At 47.8% G+C, this 23,811-nt stretch overlaps 1 protein-coding gene across 10 annotated transcripts in view; it reads left to right on the top strand.

Annotated features, from left to right (window-relative positions):
- The window catches only part of CCDC92 (coiled-coil domain containing 92), a 33,569-nt gene extending 10,131 nt beyond the window's left edge, over window positions 1-23,438 (top strand). For 3 of the 10 annotated variants that reach the window (XM_035258102.3, XM_035258103.3, XM_035258104.3), the window contains 3 exons: window positions 16,963-17,108; window positions 17,665-17,706; window positions 21,942-23,438. In XM_035258102.3, coding sequence (XP_035113993.1) covers window positions 16,979-17,108; window positions 17,665-17,706; window positions 21,942-22,714 — 945 coding nt within the window. In that variant the 5' untranslated portion in view covers window positions 16,963-16,978 and the 3' untranslated portion in view covers window positions 22,715-23,438. Of the gene's footprint in view, window positions 1-6,158; window positions 6,355-10,867; window positions 10,979-14,664; window positions 15,036-16,962; window positions 17,109-17,664; window positions 17,707-21,941 lie in introns of those variants that run through there. The other 7 variants (XM_078337646.1, XM_078337647.1, XM_035258101.3 and 4 more) reach the window with 5 other exon arrangements.
- The last annotated feature ends 373 nt before the right edge of the window (window positions 23,439-23,811 follow it).

Below are 23,811 nucleotides of genomic sequence, written 5' to 3'. Positions count from 1 at the left end.
CATGACAACCCAGAGCTTCTCCAAACATCGCCACATACCCCCCAGAGACACAGTTGTCCCAGATGACAACCACCGCTCCAACTTGATCAAACTCTCAGACTCATCAGGAAGATGAGAACCCTGTGTTCCTCCCTTAATTTTGACTGTTTACAGTTTGCCTCATATCAGAAAATTTACACGCTAATTCCATCTGTTCTTTGGATTTAAAAAAAATGTATCTTGCACCAGCTGTAAAATAATGAGTATAGATTATCTGAGGCGGCGGGAAATCTATGTCGATGGTATTCTCAGCAGGTTAGAGTCAGATTGCAGAAGAAAGCCAGCTCCTCTCCGGGACCCTAATGAAGATCACTCTTGCCACTGACAGATTATGTTTTGTCTCAGCATAGAGTCGCACCTTCCACTCTCTACTCCCCATCCTGATCAGCCTTCTGAATCACAGCATTAGTTGTTGACTTAAGCAGGCAAAAACTCAAATTACATTTGAATCAATAATTTGTCAGTATCTGCATGTTTTTTTCTTCTGTATCAAGAAACCCCAAGCCCCTTCTCCAGCTAACCAGAACACCTTAAAAGTTTTTACAGCTTAAAAAAATAGGTATTACATGAAATTGCATTATTAATAAATTAGCAAATAAGGCAACCAATTTAAAAAGCAAACATTTAGAAGTTCAAAGCTGTATTTTAAAGGATTCAGCAACAATCTCTAAAGCCCAGGTGTCTTAAAATACTTGTTTGATAATAAAAACAAAACAGAATTGTACATTTTTACACGTTTCCACACAGAACAGCAGAGTAAGCTCGTAGCTCTTTAACAGAACTAGCTTTTTAACCGAGAATAGTATTCTGCTTTTCTGCACCTTCAGGAGAGAAGAAACATTTTCTCTTATTCTGAGATTTTTTTTTTCCACAAGCATCTTCAAGAATAAGCGCTGGAATTATATTAGCACCTGGTATGAAAGAGTAGACCTGAGAAGCTTACAGCTTAAAATATGGGGACAGAAAAAGGCAAAAGAGAATGTTTAATAAATGGAATATTGGGCAAACGGTGTGCAGGATGTGCACTTTTGCAATTTAGCGGGTTGCAGCATTTCATCTTCATTTAGGGGCAATATAGTATCTAGTTAAGAGCATAGGCTTTGGAGTCAGACTGCTTTGGGATGACCCTACCTCTGCCTCTTACTAGGTGTGATTTCAAGGGACTCATTTAATTCTCCAAGTTTGTTTGCTAATGTGTGAAGTGAAAATAAGAATATCTGCTCCTTAGAGTGTTGATAAAGTATGTAGCTTGGTGCCTGGCACTGAGCCCTCAGTCAAAGGTGATTTCATGTTGATTCTTCTTCCCTGGATTGAAAGGCTGTGTCACTACTACACTTTCTGTCTGCTTCATCCTGCGTCATCCCTGCCAGACTAAACTCCCTAAGTAGGGATTTTGCCTCTCTTGAGTAAAAACTCAACTTTTCCCCATTTCTTATGTTTTCTATCTCAACTTTTCTCAGCAGCTTTTTATATACAACTTAAATCTGACACTAGCTTTTCTATCTAACCTTATTTTCCACCATTCCCCAGAATATTCTTTCCATGTCAGATAGTCTGATAGTCTAATGTTCCTTTTAAAACTCCTTTCATATTTACTTCACCAGAAATGCTTCCTCCTGTCCCAACTCTGCCCATCCTTTGAGGCTCAGTTTAACTCCAACCTCTTCAGAGTAAAACCTTTGTCACTCCAGTCCTTACTCACTCATATTCATTAGGTACCTCCATGTGCCTGGCAACAGATAGGTATCAGGAATGCTACAATAGTTGAGGCCAGCCCCTGCCTTCCAGGGATTTATGCAGCCTGATGCAGGAGAGACAGGTAGATAAGACAGAGCTGCCAACACTGTGATGGGCAGCCCTTAACCCTTCATGGACAGCCACCTTCTGGTTCCTGTACTGGTATATGCCTCATGAGGATTTAATTATACATTGTTTTCCTCTACTTTAGTGGCTGAGTCTCATATCCCCAAGTAAATTGGAAGCATAGAACTGAGTACACAGTAAGCACTTTAGAAACATATGCTGGCTTGATCTTTCACCTCCAGATGTATATTTAAAATGAGAATCAATTGCCCAGCCTATTGGAAAGGCCTTGTAAACTTCAAAAAGCAAATTAAAAAACAGAATGATGACGTTAAGCTCCTGGCAATCCCCATAACCTCCTAGTGATTAGAGTGGCTCCTAGGCTTTCAAATTCGTGGGGCAGTGCGCTTTCTAATTTGGCAGTTCTAAAATGAAAAGAGTTGTCCTTTGAGTCGAATAAAGTTAGCTTTACGGAAAACCCACCACATTGTCCTTGTTTTTCTCATTTTGTCCAGACCAAGAAAAGCATCATCCAAGATCATGACAGGCATTTCCTGAATTTCTAAGCTGCTGAGTGCCACGGAGGAGCTCATAAAGCATGATCTGAATCATGAGCTTCCGTGTGACATGGCTGCAGCTCAGCTTCAGTGCCATGTCACAGGCTTGGCACTGACAGTCACATGTCTGGCTCATAAAAGAAATTTCCAGGTGTCAGTAAGCTGCACCAGAGAAGATGCTATGTGTCACAGCCTCTAGGAAGTCCTGAACAAGCCCACATTTTCCTTTCCACAGAAATGAAATTTTAATTTTTAGGTGGCTTGATAATTTTTTACTCTTTTTTATTTGAGAGATTTCCCACTGTGGCAATTAAGAGAAATTTTTCTAAGTCCTCTCATGCTCACTAGAGCAAGATACAGCATAACGCCTAATGATGGGGTCAGGGAGGGTGTCGAATGAGATCTTCACCCATGTGCAACTCCTAGAAAGAAGCCCTTCTTAAATGGCCAGCTCAGGTTTCCAGAGGCACCATAATTCAGGTGGTGGGGAAGTATCAGGGAACAAAACAGAAAAATCCTTGTTCTTCTGGAGTTTACGTGCTAGTAAGGTAAGAAAGATAAATGAGTGACCTAATTTTAGTGATAAATGCTATGAAGGCATAAAATGGCATAGTATAATGATAAGGACAGCTGAGGAAATTTGTTAAATTATTCCAGCAGTACAGAGTGAGCACTGGCCACAGCAGATTCCATGACAGTTTATCTGGGAGCAAATGAACACTGTTTGGATGACTCTCCATATTGAAGCAATGATAGTAAACCCAAGCTCTAGCCATGGCTCTAAATGCTTTAGACCTGTGCCGCCCAATACAGTAGACACTAGCCTCATGGGGACAGTTACATTTTAACTCAAACAAAAAATGAAAAATTTCTCAGACACATGAGCCACATTTCAAGTGCTCAATAGCTACAGAAGAGTGTGGTTACTCCTTTGAGCCTCAGTTCCTTAAAAACCTATCTTGCATGATTGTTTCAAGAATTAAGTGATCATCTAGAAGCCTGGCATCTAAGGCCAGGTGCAGTGGCTCACAACTGTAATCCCAGCACTTTGGGAAGCCAAGGCAGGCAGATCACTTGAAGTCAGGAGTTTAAGACCAGCCTGGCCAACATGGTGAAACCCCATCTCTACTAAAAATACAAAAATTAGCAGGGCTTGGTGGTGCATCCCTGTAGTCCCAGCTACTCAGGAGGCTGAGGCAAGAGGATCGCTAAAACTAAAACCCAGGAGGTCAAGGTTTTGATGGCGCCACTGCACTCCAGCCTGGGCAACAAAGTGAGACTCTGTCTCAAAAAAAAAAAAACAGCCTGGCACCTAGACACTTGGTATGGCTACTTTATTGGACAACAGAGAATAGAATATTTCCATCCTCACAGAAAGTTCCATTGGACAGCATCTCTAGATAAACTCAATCTTCCCAACATCCTAATGAGGTATAGGTGCTATTTTTCCATTTTGCAGGTGAGGAAAATAAGGCATGGGGAGTTATGTGTGACTAGCCCAAGGTTGTATAGTTAGCGAAGGGCAGAACTAGAATTCAAACTGTGGCAGTCTGGATCCAGAGCCTGGGAGTTAATCCCTACCCTCTATATCACTATAGCTCACAGATCGAGTACGACTCATCTGTATGATCCACTTTCAACCAGAGTGCAACCGAGGGAGAACATTACCTATGCATACAGTCTTGTCATTGAATGCTTTTCAGTTCAGCTAAAATGAGTCCTGAGCAAAGGATCAGAAATAATGTAGGCCTATCATAGGCACAATTTCCCCTCATTGAAAAGGGCAGAGGAAACTACAGAGCACCAAAAAAATACCAAGTTTATGTATGATTTCAATAAGACAGATTAAACGTTCTATGCCTCAGTTCCCCTATCCTAGAGCCATGTGAGAATGCAATGAGACAAGACCTGGAAAGCTTCAGCAGGACCTGGCACACAGTCATGACACCAGGGAGGTCAGCAGCAGCATTAACACTGCACTCAAATGGCCACACTTGGGCCGAACGTTCCAGAATGCACAGGAAACACCAGAACAGACCACTTATGTGAAGAGGTAGCTCATCCTTCTCTCCCAGAGCTGCTGTGAAAGCTTCTGGTTCCGAACAGCCTGAGTTTGGAATTGGGGCGCCATTTAGGAAGGCGTGAGACGGGGAAGGTGGAAGCCTTTGGAAAGAATCTGCATTTGGCACATGCACTTAGGATTTGCAAGTTTAGCTAAGTGTCTTCACTTGTCTGCACCTCTGTTCTTTAATAAATGGGTATAATCATACCTGTCTTGCATGATTGTTCTAAGAAGTAAGATTGGCTGAGTACAGTGGTTCACATCTAGAATCCTAGCACTTTGGGAGGCCAAGGAGGTCAGATCACTTGAGACCAGCCTGGCCATTATGGCGAAACCCTGTCTCTTACTAAAAATACAAAAATTAGCTGGGTGTGGTGGCTCATGTCTGTAATCCCAGCTACTCGGGGCTGAGATAGGAGAATTGCTTGAACCGGGAGGCGGAGGTTGCAGTGAGATGAGATCGTGCTACTGCACTCCAGCCTGGGTGACAGAGCAACACCCCATCTCAAAAAAAAAAGAAAAAAAGAATTAAGTGATCATCTATGAACCTGGTGCATAGACATTTGGTAAATAGCCGTCATTACTGTTTTTGATTAACGATTTCAACTTCTCATGATTAAAAAATCTTTGAGTATTTTCTTGCCCAGATGCCTTAGACTCAGGGAATATGTTAGAACAGAGTTATCCTCAAACATGATTGCTGTTACCACCCTTCACAGTGCGGTGGTCACACCCTGGAGAAGCCAGGCAGAGCCAACTGAAAGGCATCATAGGCATGCACATAGCAGCTGCTTGCTAAGATGGAAGCTGCCTCACCCCCACGACCAGCAAGAACAGTGGCCGCTATGTATGACCTCAAGTGGTGACCATGCTGCCCATTCTGAAAACTGGGAAGTCAAACTCTCCAGGCTCCTGACTGGCCAGTAGGCTTCACCAGAGCTGGATCAACCGAAGAAGCTGAAACATGCAACCTCAGGATTTTGAACTTCAAGTGGAAAATCTAAGCACTCTAAACCAAATTTGCTAAGTTCCAAAAATGTTGGATACATTGGTGCATATTTGTAAAACTATCTAAATGAAAGTGGGCTCCTAAAGAGTGTGTCATGAACCAAGGATTATAATTAACCTTATTGGGGGAGCACAAGGTCAAATACAAGAGGAAAAAACAAAGTTGCACAAATGGAAGAAGTGCAAATAAAAGTGATGACGTGTCACAAGGCAAAGCACAGTAAGAATAGGAACATCCTGGGTTGCCTCTCATTTTCTGAAAAATTCTAATGAAGATAAGGTGTGGTGATTTTCTGCTTTCCCAATTCACTCTCCTCCCACAGCTGATGTATTATAATCTGTGAAATACACTGATCCTGCCCTTTATTTTACTTCTCGTTGTTTTCATTTCTTTGACTGGGTTAATGTACTAATGGCTCGTTATCTATGATGATGAAACTTTGCTTGCAAAGTCAGCCCTGACACCTGTTTACCTTGGACCGTTCTCTCACTGGTCTCTGGATGTTAGAGTTGCTGGTGCATTTTAAACCGCAGACCTTCATAATGGATAGCTGTTTTGTGGGAAGCTTTTCCCTTTCCCTGGAACTAAATGCTGATTTACCAGAGAGCTGGAACATAGGATTCTGGGAGTTCTCTTGTTCCCTGACATAATAAAGAATGATTGTGAGTGGGAAGAACTTTATGGGGTCAGTCAGAAAGCCATCAGTCTGCGTGCCTCACCTATTCTACGCAGCACAGGAAGCTTATGGAAGGGACACGTAAAGAATTGAATAATCCACACTGGGGCGCTCAGATTGCTAGGTGGAAAGTCAGAGGTTCAACACCCACAAATGGACATGCTGAAGCCATCAGAAAAACTCTAGGAAATGAAGATCTAGGGAAATGGTAAATACCTTCTTAAAAATATACATTTATATTTTAAAAACATTGCTACTTAAGCTATGTTATTCCAAAGAAATAAAAGTCCAATAAAAACAAATATCTCATCATTGATCACCAGAACGTATGTAAGTACTAAAATTAAATGCACGGTCATGGTGACTTTATTTACTGAATTGACTATCGTTGGACTGTTTCAATAATTTCAAAGGTCTCTAATATCCTCCCTGTCTCAGCTCATTGGAAGGAATCAGTTTGGGCCCCTGACAGGCAAGTCGGAGGAGTTGGCTTGCTTTTGCATGTTGCATAGCTAAGTTGTTACACTGTCCAAGATGACCTGGTTGGGACTGAGGAGAGCTCTTTATACAGCAACAGAAGGATAATGTCTCTTTTCTCTGTAAGTGGCAGGTGTCTTCTCTGCTGCTTATTATAGCTCATGAAACCATGAACTCTTATTTTTTGTTAGTAATAAAGGAAAAATATGGCCAAATTAAAATGTATAGAGCCAGTTAAGAGGGCTGGCACTTATAATCCCATCTGCATAGGAGGCTGAAGCAGGAGGATCACTTGAGGCCAGAAGTTTGAGTCAAGCCTGGGCAACATAGAGAAACCCTGTCTCCAAAAAAAGAAGTGTATAGAGCTTCAGTCTATGAATACTTTTCTTTCCTTAAAACCTGTAATTTAGGCAGACCCACAAAATGGATAAAAGAAGCCCTTTCTATTGAGTCAGGTGAATTGGTTCATCTGTTTGGCAAACCATAGAGATTGAGATTTTTAAAGCAAGTGAGTACATCTTGTTGGCCTAGGAACTACAGTTCAGATTGTGCTCATGAAGCACTAAGATTAAAGAAGTATTTGCTATTTCATCAGGGTGAACGATGATTTGGCATTTGGGATCACTGTATCTTTTAGTTATCAACCAGTAGACAATTAAAATGGGCAGTAGTCTCAATCTGAGGTGGAAATGGAAAGATCACCTGGGTATGAACTGCTTACTTCCCCTTCCATTAAAGGAAGATATCACTAGGTAGAACTCTGTGTGGTAACTTACGCGATATTTGTGTCCTTGAATTGTTGGCTCAGGATCATCTTGGTAAATGACAAGCTTGTTAGAAGTGCACCAGTGACATTTCTATTAAGTTGAAAATGATTCTAGCTCTAGTGCTTGAAACAAGGCTATTTGGATGATCCCCAGAGGGCAGTCATATGGGGGTGCTGCCGAAAAAGGGCAGGAGGAGGATGCAGGGAGAGCGAGAAGGGCCTGAGCAGCACCTCCATGGCCCTACCAGCCACCTCCTCCCTCAGAAGCAGCTTCTCCCTGAGCCTGTGTCTTTGGAATAGAAAGTGCAGAGCCGACAGTGTATGGGCATAACCCCTCTGGCTCTGAGGGTCTGGAAATGGAGTGCTTGTGCTCCCTCTTCCTGGGGTGGGATCTGCCGCCCACTGCTGGCCTCCTGGCTGTTAGGAACCCAATCTTCTATGAGGCCCAGGACACTCCCAGAAGGCACCACACAACACAGATGGTAGGAGCACATGGATTTGCCTATCTTGGCCTGCACTGGCCACTTAAAGACACCCGTAGGCAGCTGGGAATACGGACTTGCTTTCTTCCTGAGGCATTTACATACAGAGTCCAAGCCCTCAACCCGTGACATCGTTTTTAAATAGAAGCCAAATAGAAACAAAGTATGAGATAATCAGAGTGCAGAGAAACCAGTTAATAAATCCATCATGTAGGCCTCCGGTGACTGCAGCCTTCCCAGACAGGCTGCATATCCTGTTTCCATGTCTAATTGCCAGTCCCTCTAATCACATCGATTACAACATTAGACCATACATTCTTTTGGAAGAAAGTGGCTGTCAATGTCTAAAAAATTGTTGGTGGGCCTTGTATTTTATGATGGATAATGTCAGAGAATGACAGGAATGTATAATGCATGGGAAGAGGCACCTAAGTTCTCATCATTTTCATTTTCTGCATGTCTTGGGGACACTAAATTGTTACATTTGTAACAACTACCTTCCCATTAATTCTTGGTGATGGCAAACCAATCACAATTCTAGCAGTCCACGAATACCCTGGAACAGTATTATTAAAACATATGATACTACTTTGTTAGTGGATATTTAGTGATTACCTTTTTTAAGAGAAAACTTTATAAGTTTTTTTCTGACTATAAAGTAATATATGTTCATAATTAAAGAAGCTTTAGATAATACTAAAATAGAACTTTTAAAAGGTAAAAATCACCCAGAATCCACCATTTAGAGACAAATGCTTTTTAACACTGGTGTATATCATTCTATGCATATACAAAAATGTGGTAATATACATACAGCTTTTAACATACCTTTTAAAAACAAGCTTGTCAGAAAATACTTACACTATTTTAAATTATTGCACATTCAACCACAACTGTTTTTCAGATTAAAAAAGACTAATTCTTTAAGAATGCCTAACAACATGATGTTTTATCTTTTCAAAACAGAATTGCACCTTTGCCTTCAACTTTTTGCTTCCACTTTGTAATTGTGTTTACTCTTTTCCCCAAAATACCCCTGGAGCCATTGTTTGAAATGTTGTCCCTTTTTACTGCTGCTTTAATTTTTAGGGATTTTCAGCTCCCTTACTAATTGAATATCTTAGATACATGTACAAGTAGGAATAATAGGACCCTACCCTGGAAAACAATTTATCCAGGTTATTGTGAATTCAGAGTAACATCAGTATTCGTTTTCTGAGATGGTGAGTGTCCCTTCTTAAAAGCAGGTATTTTGGATTGAGAGCTGATGGCCTCATTCGCCATGGACCAGGTTTTTAGCCTAGTGAAGCACTATAGATGGTTTCAAAGGGAGAAGCAGGCTTTCCTGTCCCTCCCTAGTCCCTCCCTTGCTCTGCCTGCCTCCCTAGTTGCTTCCCTGAGTGGCTCTTCTCCAGTGAAAATGGAGGATAGAGGTCTCAGAAAATGCTTCTATTTGCTTTTATCTTTCCCTCTTTGGAAGTAATTGGAATTTCTTTGCTAGCTCATTTCCATACTTAGATAATATTCAGGAAATATCCTAGTTGGCTAAGTAAACAACCTTGAGGTATATTTATAGAACTATTGACCAATCATTACATAAAAAACATATAGCTACCATTGAGCACTACACTATGCCAGGCCCGTTCTGGTCGCTTTTAGCAATTAAAGCCACCCCATGAGTTAGACATCACAGTGACTTAGGTGACAAGATAGAGTTCAGATTCAACCCCAAGTGCAGTCTAACCCTCAAGAGTTTGTCCACCCAGTCTCTTTTATCCCATTGTGCTAAGCAGATCTGCTTTGGGCCTCAGATTCTTAATCTTGAGACAAAGGGGTGTTGGATGCCTGATGATGAAGATTCTTTCTACCCTCAATGTTTTCTGAGTCCATGAATCTATTGAGAAAACCACCTCCCCACTAGGAATCATTTTATCCTTCTGTTACATTTAATCACTGCAATTGCTACCTTTGTCCCCTGGCCAGCCTTCCTTTTCTTTATGGCAACACTTAAGCTATAGGACACAAGAGCAGTACAGAAAGTTCCACAGAAAAGCCCCCAGAGGTCCTGTGCACAAACGCTGAGACACTGAGATGCTGCGCTCCATTAAGGACCAGGCAGTGCTGGTAGGTCAGGGTCTTTCAGAAAGTGCACAGAGAGGGCGGCGGGGCTCCCAGTATTCATGGAAGGAGAGAACCAGATGTGAATGGGTCATAACTTATTCATGACCAGAATCTAAAATAGCTTGTTAGAGCTAATTCACAGCTACCACCTGAGTGCTAGTGTGCTATTTCTTTTTTAGATTCTAAAATTATTACCCTATTTCCACAGGCTTTTGTGTTCAACTAAAAGATAAATTTGTTCTTGATTGCCCAGAAACAATCTCCCATTTTTAAATGGTGAGACCCTTTCCTAGCAAAGATATTCCATGTCTTTTGTCCAAGAGGTGTCTCTTAGGAATACTTGAGAATATTGCTCCTGGAATGAGAAATATTGGGGTGAGGTCATGTTCAGATCCATACTGCTGTGGTGCTTTTTGACAAACGCAGCGTAGTTCTGGTTTAGATCTCCACTCGGTAGGAAATTATCTGCAGCACGTACGTAACGCATGAGTTCAGCTGTGTGGGAAGAATGGAAGTTAATGAGGCAGGGGGCAGGGGATAGTCTGCCATGAGTGTTCCAAACAGAGGAACAAGGTATTGTAATGGTCCTGTGCTGGAGGAGGTGTGGGCAATGCCAGGGGCTAGAGGACACCAGTGTTGATGAGCTCAGAGCCCCAGGGAACCCAGTGGGATGCAGCTGGGGAGGGCAGGCTGACCAGGCAGGGCCTCTGGAGCAGTCGGGCTTGGTCCCAAGAAAGAGAGATGGGACATGATCAGAAATGTGCTTGATGATGAAAATTTATGCAAGAAGGGTGTGCCCACAGGAGAGGCACTAAAGGAAAAGGCATTATTTTGAAAAGGGGGAAAGATAAGTGTGGCTTTGGTTCCTCCCACAGGGAACATCAGAGCCGTTTTCGGCAGCCAAGTGCTGCTTTTTCCCAGGAACAGCCTTTTGCTAACTCAACCCCTAGAGGACTCCTATCAGCCTGGCCTTGCAGGGGAAGAGGGTGAGTATGCCCTGGCCCTGGGACCGAGCACCTGCTAGGATCCCAGAGACCAGGACACACATGCTACAGGGTGGAATACCCTGCGCTTTCTTCCTAAGCTAGCCTTGCTGCTTTGTAAAGGTGCTAGCCTGGCCAAGAAAGCCCTACCCTTACCCAGCTTCCTGCAGCCTTTGCTGGCATCTGAGCAAGACTTAGTCTTTTTGCCATACTGAGTGGTCGGCACTGCCTTTGCAGCTGTGTGATTTTCTAACATGGCACTTAGAGAGCTAACAGATCCCGCCTCCATGCCAGCAGTACTCCTGACAGCCTGGCCCTGTGCTCTGGAGGAACACTGCCTTTCCTTCTGGGCCAAAAGGCTACTTCCATGGGCTGTGTTCATTTTTCCTCTGCAGTTTCAAAGTATTAGAGATTCGATGTCACAACTCGGAAAGCCTCTGAATTTCTGCATGAAATTAAATTTACGCCAGACCTCAGGATTGTCACATTACCTGAGGGCTAGGAGAAGCTGCAAAGCTTAGATGCATTTATGGGTTTACTGTCTCTCTTTTGATGGGATAGTTTCCTCTTTTCCCCTAGGGACAGGTTGTGAGAGCAAATGACATACGTAATATGAAAGAACTTTGTGCTCGGGCAAGTCAGGTGGTCCATGGAGATAATTATGTTATTATGCTACATTAGTGTCCTGAGAGGAAGGAACAGCACTTTGGAATGAAGATGGGATTCAGCTTGAGCTGTTGATAGGGCCCGTTGTCCTCACGCTGCTGGAGTGTCCTCAGAGAGATAGGGCCTTCCTCAAACACATTGACAACTAAGAAATGAGAGCAGTGCACCTCCCCACCCAGAAAGCTGTCTTGCCACGTCTTCAGGGACTATCTCTGTAGGATTTGGAATGAAAAGCCTTTTTTCAGTATTAACTTTCTGAACATAGAGAGTGAACAGTAAATTAATTTAATACCTAGTGGATTCGCCATAGGAGAAAATGTCCGCGTGGCTCAACCTTTGAGTCATGATCAAGGTAACGTATTCCGCAGGTCTTTTACCCTCAAGGCATCCATTTGCATTGCCTCTTCTGGCCTTCAAAGTGGAGAAAACTAGCAGAGCTGTGCACGGTCCCCTGGGTGGGGCTGGCCCTCTGGCTGCCGTGGCCAGGCCCTGAAGTGGTAGTCACTTGGAGCCCCATTATCTGCAGCTGTGGGCAGCCTCTCCAAGGAGGGAAGAGGACCAGTGTCCAGTCCTTGCTGCCTTTGGTTGAGCAAATAACGGTAAGATTGCTGATGGCTCCCAGCAATGCTTAGAAACAAAATTGGATTGCCTCAAGATGGACCACTGCAGTACGAAGAGCACACAGTTTGTAGCATATGCCCTTTTGACACAGAAAGTACAAGTGTTTTGCAAGACGGGCTGGATGAGCCGCCGTCCATTCCTGGCTGACACACAGCTAAGATGGGGTGAGTGCCCTTACTCAGCAAGCTGCATTATTCATCTGCAGCAGACACCCTGCCTTTCTCCTTTCATCCGCCATGCTGACCCTTTTAGGGATCTCAAGAATGCTCCTTCATGTTTCTAAAGTGTCTTTCTACTGAATTAAACCTCTTGGGACCAACTCATTTCTCCCTCTGAATTACGTGCATCTCCCGGCTGGGTCTCGCCTCTGCGGCTTCAGTCATGTCACAGTACGGGGAGAATGGCATCACCACAGTGATTACCTCTCTTCAGTAGTGAAGGATCACAATGGAAAACACCACTGTCTTTTAAGCTGTGGCAACTCTTTTTGAGTTGCCACAGAAAGTCAGTGATACTGTTATTCTTTGGAGCTGATGAGGAAATAATTTAGTAATTTGGATGCCATTTGGAGATGCACTTTGTTTCCTTGGCCCCAAGTGGACCTGTCTCATTCCGGAATATCCTAACCACTGTAGAATGCCCTGCACAGATGGCTTCTCCCTGTCAGGGCCTTTTAAGTCAGTGCAGAGTGTGGAAGAAGGGGAGAGCGACAGTCAGTGAAATGCCCAGGCCAGGAGACCCTTGTTTGCCCACGTGGCCTTTCTTCTTCTCCAGGCTGTCTGCCCATCCTAGGGGGAGGCTTCAGGAACACCTTTGTATTTCTGCAGTTACCACAGTAGATTAATGAAATACAGGGTTGTTAGAATTCAAAGTTGCTGATTGACCAAGGCAGTTAGAATAGGAATACTTACCAAAATCGTATTTAAATTTCTTACACAAAGTGTAACACCACACTATGATAGGGACTGCTGCTGATAACTTTTTTTTTCTTTTTGAGACAGAGTCTCACTGTCACCCAGGCTGGAGTGAAGTGGCACGATCTCAGCTCACTGCAACCTCCACCTCCCAGGTTCAAGTAATTCTTCTGCCTCAGCCTCCCAAATAGCTGGGACTACCGATGCCTGCCACCATGCCTGGCTAGTTTTTTGTATTTTTAGTAGAGACAGGGTTTCACCGTGTTAGCCAGGATGTTCTCTATCTCCTGACCTTGTGATCTGCCCACCTCAGCCTCCCAAAGTGCTGCAATTACAGGCATGAGCCACCATGCCTGGCCTGCTGACAACATTTTTACTCCATTCCCCCACCCCACCCCCTGCCCCCGGGACAGTATAGAAGAAAATACGGACTTCTACGTGTAGGCACATCCCATTTTCTGCCCTCCTGGTGGGTGAGGTGGTTGTGACATTTCAGGATATTTTAGTATATCCCGTTTTTCTTGAGCAAGTTTTGCTTATAAATGAAGCACCTAAGTAGGAAGCCCATGGAAACAAGGCTTTTCAACCCTGAAGCCCTTGGATTCCTGACACCACAGTTGCACTCATCAGACTGGCACCAGGGGCCCATTCGAGGGCCTCCAAGGTGCCAGGCACTATGATGGGGCTTAGGGTGCAGCGGTGAGCAAGCCTGGAGCCTGTTTGAGGAGGCGGGGAGTGGACTCACGCTTACAGACCCTCGCAAAGATAGGAAGACTAAAACTGGGACAGGGTCATAAGGCATCAGGTGCTGAGTCTGGGAGCCAGGGCTTCCGGGAGGAAGTAAACTTGTTTTGAGGCCTAAAGGATGAGTAGACAGCTGAGACCCAGGAGAGGTGGGCAGGAGAGAGGCCCGAGAAGAGGGGAGGCCATGAGAGGACATCAGGGTGAGAAAAGCACAGCCCGGCAGGGCACCCGGAGGAAAGCTGGTGCCACCAGAAGCCCCAGGGGTAGGAGAAGGTCCAGTGAGGGTGGTGGGGCCAGTCACAGGGCCAGGCAGACCAGTCCAATTCTTAGAGCAATGGAAACCATTGGAGGTTTTTAAGCAGTCTTAATTTAAAAAGCCAAATCACTCTGCTGCCACGTGGAGAGTAGAATGGGGCAGACAGGGAAGGACGGAGGTTTTCTGGTGGGGGTGAGGGTGAGGCAGCCTTGGCAGTTCAGATGAGGATGGTTGGACAGATTTGAGAACTGCTTTCAAAGCAGGATGCCAGCGACACCACCATGGACTGGAAACGGATGGTGGGGGATACCAGTGTCAAGGCCACCCCCAGGTTGTGCAGCTGGGGACAACACTTGTGAAGGGAGGACAGTCCTACCTAGGGCAGTCCTCCTGTCATCCGAGACCCACTCAATTCTGGGTCACACTGACAATGGTTCTCTCTCTTTGCCAGCAAGCCACTAAAATATGGGCTCTGCTTCTTCCATCAGCCAACAGAAAGAATCTTGGATTTGAGTCTGTCCTTTGAAAGTAGTGGCCAGGCACCTCTGCCGGAGTTCCCGATTCCAAACCCTTTTCAGCTCTTCTGGATTCACCCTCCAAGTGAGGTGCTGGAATTGATGGCGGAGTGAACGACTCTGGGTTGCTGAGTTGAAGAAAAACGTAGGCACCACTACTGACAGCTCTCACAGCACTCCTGGGATTTTCCTTCCTTTGACGCTTAGGCTGTTCTGCTTTCAAGCATTCTGCTTTGTGAGGGAACGGCAAGGTCAGAAGGTGCTCGCCCTTTCCACAGCAAGCACGCGGCACATGCACTCCACACGCTGAAGCTGCCTCGGTCGAAGCTGGTTCCTTTGTTAAGGTCAGCGCCCCCCAAGGCCACATGCTGTGCAGACAGTGTTGGGATCTTGGGAACTGTGGGGTTCCACTTAGAAACTCATGTCTGGCTCAGCAGCCTACACAGGAGAGTTTGCGGTTACGGCAAAGAGACGGTTTCGGGGACAGAAACATCATTTTTTTGTGTTCCTGCTGGAAGGCTGCTCACAGCTCCACTGAGGAAAGCCTGCTTGGTGGAAACTCAACTCTGCTGTCATCTGCACCCCGATGCGAGGGGAGTCAAAGGCCAGGGAGCTCTGTGCTTTGTTTTGTAGAAATGTGCCTAGAAATGGTCGCCTTAAGTTGTTTAACCCCCTCCCTGTTGCGTTCTGAGTTTGTTTCTAGACTTTTCCAACTGCAAACTGTACTTTAATGACCATTCTCACAGCTACCTCTTTTCACACGAAAGTCGTAACTTCCCTTTGGTAGATTACTAAAGTCAAATTGCTGGTTCAGAGACATGACCAATTCCAAGGCTTCTGATCAGCTTGGCCCAGTTGCTGCCCACAAGGTGCCCCTCCCGAGCCTGCACTCGCCGTGTCCTGGGGTCACCGTTCTCCCGTCAGTTTCTGTACCTAACTGAAAGGGCCTCTTGTTCCTCCTTTTCCTGGACCAGTTTAGGATGTGTCCTCATTCGCTCCCCTTCGTGAGCTCTCATGTTTTATTTCCTTCTCTGCATTCTCAGGTTGCCCTTGGCTTTGGCTTTCCACCTGAGCAGCACGTGGGAAATGTTTTCGTGTGATGAAAGTGTATGTCTGAAGTTCTCTATGAACTCGTCCTAGCCCCAGAGCTAGTGTGCATGCATGTCACCATCATATAGAGAATTGATGAGCAATTGGTGTTGTCTGAAGCAGTGACAGCCTGGGTGTGTCCGTGTCTCCAAAACCGTCCCATCGTGGCATCCTACAAATGGGCTGAGTCCTGGAAGCTGTTGAGGAGTTGTATCTCCTTTATGGAGGGCTCTCTGGAATAGCGAATTGGGGAAAATGCTTTATGAGGCTCTGTATCGACAGTAATAATTTATAAGCAGATAACCCACATTTGGCCTTGGTATTTGTCAGTGCTGTACCGGCGTCTTGAATTACTCTGATAGCTCTTCCAGAAAGACTCATGACTTCACCACATTTCTCGAGTTATGATGAAGGCAGAGTCTGGGACCCTGAGTGAGCATTGGATGCTGGAAGCCGGGGGTGGGAGCACTGGGGACAGACTCCAGATGCCTGTGCCAACTCCGGCCCCATGAGATACATTCTTGAACCTTCCCAAGAAGGACCTGTGGGCTCCTCTCTGCTCTGTGAAGTGCAGGGGGCTTCCCTCTGGAATTCAGCCCAGCTCTCCCTCCTTGCTTTGGCTGGCTCCAGATGCCATTTAGAGGAAATGTTTGGCCCATTTCCCAGGTGCCAGCTTTTCCCACGAGGAAGCCGTCAGTGCTTCCTGGTCAGGGAAATCTTTGAAGAGTGACTTGGTCAGTCACAGTCTGTTGGGGTGAGGTGGTGTGTGGAGAGGACAGGATTTGGAACCAGAGTCCCTGGGTTAGAATCCTGCTCCATACCTCACTGGCTGTGTGACCCCAGGCTCGTGAATCTGCCTCTCTTGATCCGTTTCCTCATGAGTAAAGGGAAGTGACTTTATACTCTGGCGTGGGCCTCACTCATTCGTGTGCCCCATGTGGTGCTAGGTGCAAGGGCACACCCTGAGGCACTCAGGAAGCCGAGGCTGCCATCCCTGGGCTGAGGCCTCCCAGCAGTGATGCTAATTTAGCCCTCGTGCCCCCGTGCCCCAGCTTCCAGACACTGTGGTTTCCTTCTGCTCTCTCCTGAGGGGCGTGTGCCCCTCGGCACCCAGACCCAAGAAGGGCAGGCAGCCCTGGAACCCCATTCAGGGACGGTAGCCAGGGTCTGTGTTCCCCACAGGTCCCTGGATGTCAGCATGGCAGCCACAAACCTGGAGAACCAGTTGCACAGCGCACAGAAGAACCTCCTGTTCCTTCAGCGGGAGCATGCCAGCACGCTCAAGGGGCTGCATGCTGAGATCAGGCGGCTGCAGCAGCACTGCACAGGTATGCCAGGGAGCGGGCCCGGGGAAGGCAGAGCAGCTGTGGGGCATGGCAGAGCCCAGCGTCAGGACCACGCTAGGCCTGCCCTGCCCCAGCTCCCATTGCCATCGCAGGAGTCCATCCGAATGCCTTATACCACCCTCATTGCATAATCAAGATGCAGTGAACGTGAAGCTGCAAAGCCTTTCCTTGGCATGCTGAGGACTTAAGAGATTAAAATACAGTGGTTAGAATTTCCAATACGTTTTGGAACCAATAATCAAGATGTAGCCTGTGTGATACATAGAGCCTGCTGCTGGCTTGTTTTGGATTGTTGGGATATGTTATGGGGGAATGGGGAAGAGAGTTTGGGGGAACAGAGGCTGCCCTCTGACCCCAGGGAGCATAGCAGCCCCTGTTATTTTCTGCTGCTCTCACGCTCGCCTCTCTTGCTGCCAAACCCTGCTCTGTCTGAGCAGGACTCACTGGCCAATCATGGGAATCGGTTTTGCCTTTTGAAAGCTGATGAAGATTCTAAAATGTACAGTAACAGAATTAATGTGTAACATTTCCCTTTTAGATTTAACATATGAGCTGACACTCAAAAGTTCCGAACAGACAGGTAAGAACTCCTCCCCAGAAGTAAATGACAGTACGTCTCCCTTCATGGTATGTGTCAGTGCCGTTCGTTTGTTCTCACTAGTCACACACTGAGAAGAAAACGCTCTTCTAGGAAGAGTTACACGTGTGGCCTGAGCTCTCTAAGGAGAGATGAGGAGCCTGTTTGGATCGTTCTGTGTTCCAGCTGGTTATTCGTGGGCAAGGGGATGAGTGATTTTGTTTTCTTTTGATTGACACGTATATTTGGGATGACTATTTTATGTTTTTCTGATCTTCCTACAATAAACGTGTTCCTTGTATCATCAGGACATAAAAATAGATGTGACTTAAACCCAAAAGGAGGAGGAGCAGCACTGAGCAGAGCCGCCCCTACTCCTCCGTGTCGCCACCGCCTAGCATGGGCCTGGCACAGAGCAGCTGCTCACTAAATGCTGGTGGCTGAGCGGTCACATTACTAGACAGCTGAGGATCCGGAGCTCTCTCTGGACTGCAGCCCCAGAACCTCCCCTCAACCAGAATCCTCCAGGACCTCAGGGAACCCCAAAGGCCATCCGCCTGATGGCCGCCAGAGAAGAGACAGAAACCCAGGCCTTCCCAGGGGCCTCTGTACATGCTGTGAAGAGCCTGCTTCCCAGAATGGGGTGGGGATTTGGAAAGAGCTGAATCCATTATTTGTGCAGAGATGCCTTTTTCTAAACAGGCCTCACAATGGTAGTTACTATTCATGAGAGTGTCCAGTTCTTTATAAAAGACACGGACCATTTCCACCAAGCCTTAGCGATTACCAAGCACTGATGTTTTTCCATTTGCACTGCTCATATTACAGCCTCCTGAGGGCGCCTTTCAGGAGCCCGGACATCATTTTGTCTCTGTGTGGTAGGGAAGGCGCCATGGCCTTCTCAGGGTGGTGGAACAGGAGCCTGTCCTCAGGAGTCTTCCTGTGGAGGGACAGGGACCTCCCCCGAAGCACTGGGACTGGTGGCTGGGCCTCCAGGAATGCAGGGGCACAGGATTTCAACCTGACATTGGGGACCTCCAGCACCCACACCTACCATCAATGAAGCCTTGGGAAGGGAGCTCCCTGTGCATGGAAGCCTGGCGTCCTTGCTCTCTGTCTCCTCCTGGCCCAGGCGAATCTGAAGAAGCACACATCTTGCCCTGTGGCCTCTCCAGTCAGGGTTCTCAACCCCAGGTCCCAAGGCCGCCTGTTGTAGTGCTCTCAGCAGCAGCGGGGTCTCCACAGCAAGGGCTGGGTCTCAGGGGAGGCAGTGTGAAAAGCCTCTCAGGTGGTTCTGGTGGGGCCATCTCCCTTCCAGTGGTGAAGATTGACGTTTTACATTAGTGCATTCAAAACCTGCCCAGTTCTAAGCAGCTCTGGGACCCAGGGTACAGCATAGACTGTTGGCTTCCCTCCCCTGGGGCTGTGATCCCAGAAGTCTGGGCGAGCCCTGGGAGTCCGCAGGTTTCGATGTACTGCGGTGCCCTCACACTCAGCCAGGCTTAGCAGTGCAGTGTTTGGAGACCAGGACCAGTTGCTGCTGTCAGCTTAGTGTGCACAAAGCTTTCACGGGAAGACTGAAATTTCCAGAAAGAGGGTATGTACAGAGGAGGTGGTGGAGTGGAGCTTTCTATATAAAGAGTAAGGAATTGGCAAAACAGGAGGTGCTGATTCCCAGGAAGGACAGTCACCAAAACAGCTCTCCAGAGCTGGGGATGAAGGAGCAGTTGCGCCAGCTCCTTCCCACAGGACGGCCCACTCAAGTCCGGCCAGCAAACATCAGCTGGGAGCCGAGGCTGCACACAGCTAGATTACTTTCAAGGAAAGAGGATAAGGAGGATGTCCGTCCAGGAACAGTCTCTCAGGATGCTGTGGCCCAAAGAACCAGAGTGATGTGTAGTGAGCCGCAACCTGGAGGGCTGTGGGGCCTCAGGCAAGTTCTCTGACATCCCTGAACCTGCGTCTTCCTCTGACAGGTGCCCCGCAAGTGAGAGTTTCCGGTTTGAACACCAGGGTCTTCCGCCTTTGTGGCCTGCCCCTGTCAGCTGCCCCTCATAGGACATGAGCAAAGCCCAGGGACAGCCTTGGTCCTGAAGGTTCCAAACATCTGTCAGCCCTTTGCAGCACTGCCTGGGAGAAGAAAATCCCAGGATATTCACACAGGCCAGGGATGCGGTTGAAGGTCTGGGTTGCAGTCTTTCCTCGGAAGGAGGCTAAGGCCCACTCTCCACCTGAGTGTGGGCTGAAAGCAAAGGCCCTACGACAGGCATGGGTAGTTGTCCCACAGGCCCTGGGGGAAGGACAGTGGGTTCCAGGCCCAATGCTGGGCCCAGGTCAGCATTTCAGATTGCAGGGGTTCAGCCCAGGTGGCCAGGCTCCTGGGTCTTACGGTGTCTGTCTCCCTCTTTACCTCTGAAACTGTGTTTCAGGATCCATTTTCCTTTAGGCCAAAAAGAGACCTCATGAAAGGTAGTATTGCATGTATCCTTTTTAGGGAGGTCATTTGCTGACATTACACATGATAAACACATGGACACGTTTTCTAAAATACAAACTTACAATGGTTCAACTTAAAATTTTTCAACTACATGGGGCATTGCGCATGGAGTCCACTCCCTGACCTACCACAGATATGTCCATATAAACCCACGGGAAGCTGAAAATACCAAAAACACGCATTTGACTTAATGGTATTTTCAACTTACATTGGATTTTTCGGGACATGACCTCTTGCTAAGTCGAGGATTGCCCATCACAAAACCCATCCAGTCAGGGGCCTTCAGAGGCTGAGTCTGGCTGGCAGGACATGCTGCAGAGCTGCTGCTGGCTCAGGCAGGCGGGGCAGAGGCCCGGGAGAGCCGTCCGGTGGCGTCCAGCGTCTAGGCAGGCCCTGGGCAGTGGAGTGGGTACAGAGACATGGTGTGCATGTCTGGAGTTAGGTCAAGGACGGAGGTTACAGTAGAAACAAGAGGTGGCGGCTTGGGGAGACATGGAAGCTTTGATTTGTCATGTTTTCTGTGGGAGCAGAAAACGTTCAGGACAGATTGAGGAACTGGAAGGCATCTGGCAGTTTGGATTTTGTTAGGCAGTGAGGAACCATTTTGAACGGAGGAGAATATTTAGAGGGGTGACCAAGCTTCCTAAATACAGGATAGACTGAAAGGAAGACCAGAGAGGAGGTGGGACCAAGGCCGGCTGCAGAGCAGGGAGAGCCCAGGGACGGGACGAGTCCACTGAACAGCCGGCAGAGAGGCACCGTCAGGGAGGGGAGAGGCTGGGATGGTGAGTGCAGTGTCTCCATCCAGTCTTCCTGGGAGAGTCAAAACGCGGGAAGCAGAGCAGCCCTCTGGACTTGAGGGTGTGTCTCACAGCCCCTCACTTGGAGAAGTGGTGCTCAGGAGACACTGAGTCAGGAGTTAACATTCAAGGTGAGCTCCAGACCAGCAACGAAGAGTCAAGAAAGAACTTCCCGGGGGGCCAGACAAGGAGCCTGGCCAGCCACGCAGCATTAGGAGGAGCAGGACAGTGACCCAGGGTTGGGAGCCAAGGGTGCTACGTAAGGTGACCAGAGACTGTGGGTTGCCAGAGGAGCAGGAGGAGGAGGCAGCTGGCATTTGCTGAAGGACTGGGTGAGGGCAGGGACAGCAGAAGGAGACCTGAGGTGTTAGGGCAGGGGCAGCAAAGGGCCAAGGGCAAGAGCCACAGAGAGGAGGACAGCTCATTCTCTGAGGAGAAAGTGGGAGTGTGTGTGTGTGTGAGAGAGAGAGAGAGAGAGAGAGAGGAGGCCAGTGGCAGAGCAGAGGTGACAGCCCCACACCCCTTCTCTTAACATCAGAGTTTTAATGCAATAGACATGGAGAATTCTTTTTACATTTGAGTTTCAAACAGTGCTTTGAATGTAGCAGGCATTTCATGAATGCCATCTGAGCAGACAGAGGGATTTGCTGCCAGTTCAATCCTGTTTGGTGAGGTCTAATACTCTGCAGTTGCCTGTTTTAACTTCAGCATCTTTAAGGTTTGGAGACGTTCTTTTATGTAGTAAGCCAGAGAACTAAGAGCTAGAAAGGGCTTCAGAGATGCCCTGCTCTCTCTGCCTTGGGGATGGGAGGGGCCTTTCCAGAGCCCCCACAGCCTAAACAGGGCCCTCTACCAGAAAGGTCCACCTGCGCCATAGAGGCCTCAACACTCAGCCTCAGTCTGATGAGTTCTTCACCTGCTTCCTTGGCTTATTCTTGTAGGAGATGGGACTTCTAGAAGCAGCGAATTAAAGAAAAGATGTGAAGAACTGGAAGTCCAGCTGAAAGTGAAAGAGAAGGAAAATGCTGAGTTGTTGAAAGAACTGGAGCAGAAAAACGCGATGATCACGGTGCTGGAGAACACCATCAAGGAGCGGGAGAAGAAGTACCTGGAGGAGCTGAAGGCCAAGAGCCACAAGCTGACCCTGCTGTCCAGTGAGCTGGAGCAGCGGGCCGGCACCATCACCTACCTGACCTCCCAGCTGCACGCCGCCAAGAAGAAGCTCATGAGCTCCAGTGGGACCTCAGATGCCAGCCCGTCGGGGAGCCCCGTGCTGGCCAGCTACAAGCCAGCACCCCCCAAAGACAAGCTGCCTGAAACACCTCGCCGCCGCATGAAAAAGAGCCTCTCGGCCCCCTTGCACCCGGAATTTGAAGAGGTCTACAGATTCGGGGCAGAGAGCAGGAAACTCCTTTTGCGGGAACCAGTGGATGCTATGCCTGACCCCACCCCATTTCTGCTGGCCAGGGAGTCGGCCGAGGTCCACCTCATCAAAGAGAGGCCCCTCGTCATCCCCCCCATCGCCTCCGACCGAAGCAGCGAGCAGCACAGCCCGGCCCGCGAGAAGCCACATAAGGCCCACGTCGGGGTGGCGCATCGGATCCACCACGCTGCCCAGCCACAGGCCCAGCCTGAGGTGGAGACGCTGGTGGTCGACCAGGTGAATGGAGGCAAGGTGGTGAGGAAGCACTCAGGGACGGACAGAACTGTGTGAAGCCTGCCAGGCCCACCCGGCGCTGTCTATGCACTGTGAGCACTTCCAGGAAGTCTCAGCGACACCTTTCTGTCTCATTCCCATGCATGCCAAACTCTTTCCACACCTGCCAACCAATTCTCCTGCTGCTCCTCGTGCCCTCTTCTTGACACCAAAATATGATCGTGCCCTGCTGCAGAATATGTATTTCCTAACTGCCGTGGCAACGCCTGTGTGCGGAATTGCTTGCTCATCTCGCTCCGTATAACCTAAGTGTGCTGCGGTCAAAGACCAGGCCACAGCCGCCTCACTCCTGATGTTCACAATGCCAGATAGTCACATGCCTCCTTCATTCTCAAGTCAGAACAACACAGGCCAACCTTGACCTTATCCCCGGGCTCCAGGGCAGCCTGGCCGAGCAGCCCCTGCTCCCTCCTAGAGACCCCTGTCACCTCCTGACCAACCTTTCTGAGAGCAGCACCGATCACTGAGCACCTGTGTGCGTCTCAAGGGCCTGAATAAGCTGATGCTGCTCCTCACAGCACCACCGCCTGAACGTGCGTTCATATTATTTGTTAGTTTCTGACGCTGCTCCTCACAGCACCACCGCCTGAACGTGCGTTCATATTTTTTGTTAGTTTCTGACGCTGCTCCTCACAGCACCACAGCCTGAACGTGTGTTCATATTTTGTTAGTTTTATCCAAAATGTTTAAGATCCCAACAAACTTTATTTTCTAAACCTGCCTTCCTTCTGTTTTGTGTCTTTTATTAAACCACCTGAGGGCTAGGAGAACACTGCCAGAGGGGGAGCAACAGCAGGTCCCAAAGGTGACTCCTGCCTCCTCCCTGCCCACAGCTAGTCCTGAGAATGTTCTGTGCTCCTGAGGCTCTGTGGGAAGCTCCTTTTGCCTGTGATGGCCTCTGCCACTGCGCTGCCCGAGCTAGCCCCTGCCCTCCCTCGTGGAGTAAAGCCACCCCTCACCTCCAGGTGGCCAGCCTCGTGGTACACAGAGGGAAGAAGTGCCCAGTGACCACTGGTCCTGGAGGTTCCATGTCCTCACCCGACCCCACACAGACCCAGGCAGGCTGCGGGTAGAATCTGGTGCAGGAACTAAAC

The sequence above is a fragment of the Callithrix jacchus genome, chromosome 9, assembly GCF_049354715.1.
Source record: "Callithrix jacchus isolate 240 chromosome 9, calJac240_pri, whole genome shotgun sequence".
Classification (NCBI taxonomy): Eukaryota; Metazoa; Chordata; class Mammalia; order Primates; family Cebidae; genus Callithrix; species Callithrix jacchus.
This window is presented reverse-complemented; position numbering and strand designations above follow the sequence as displayed.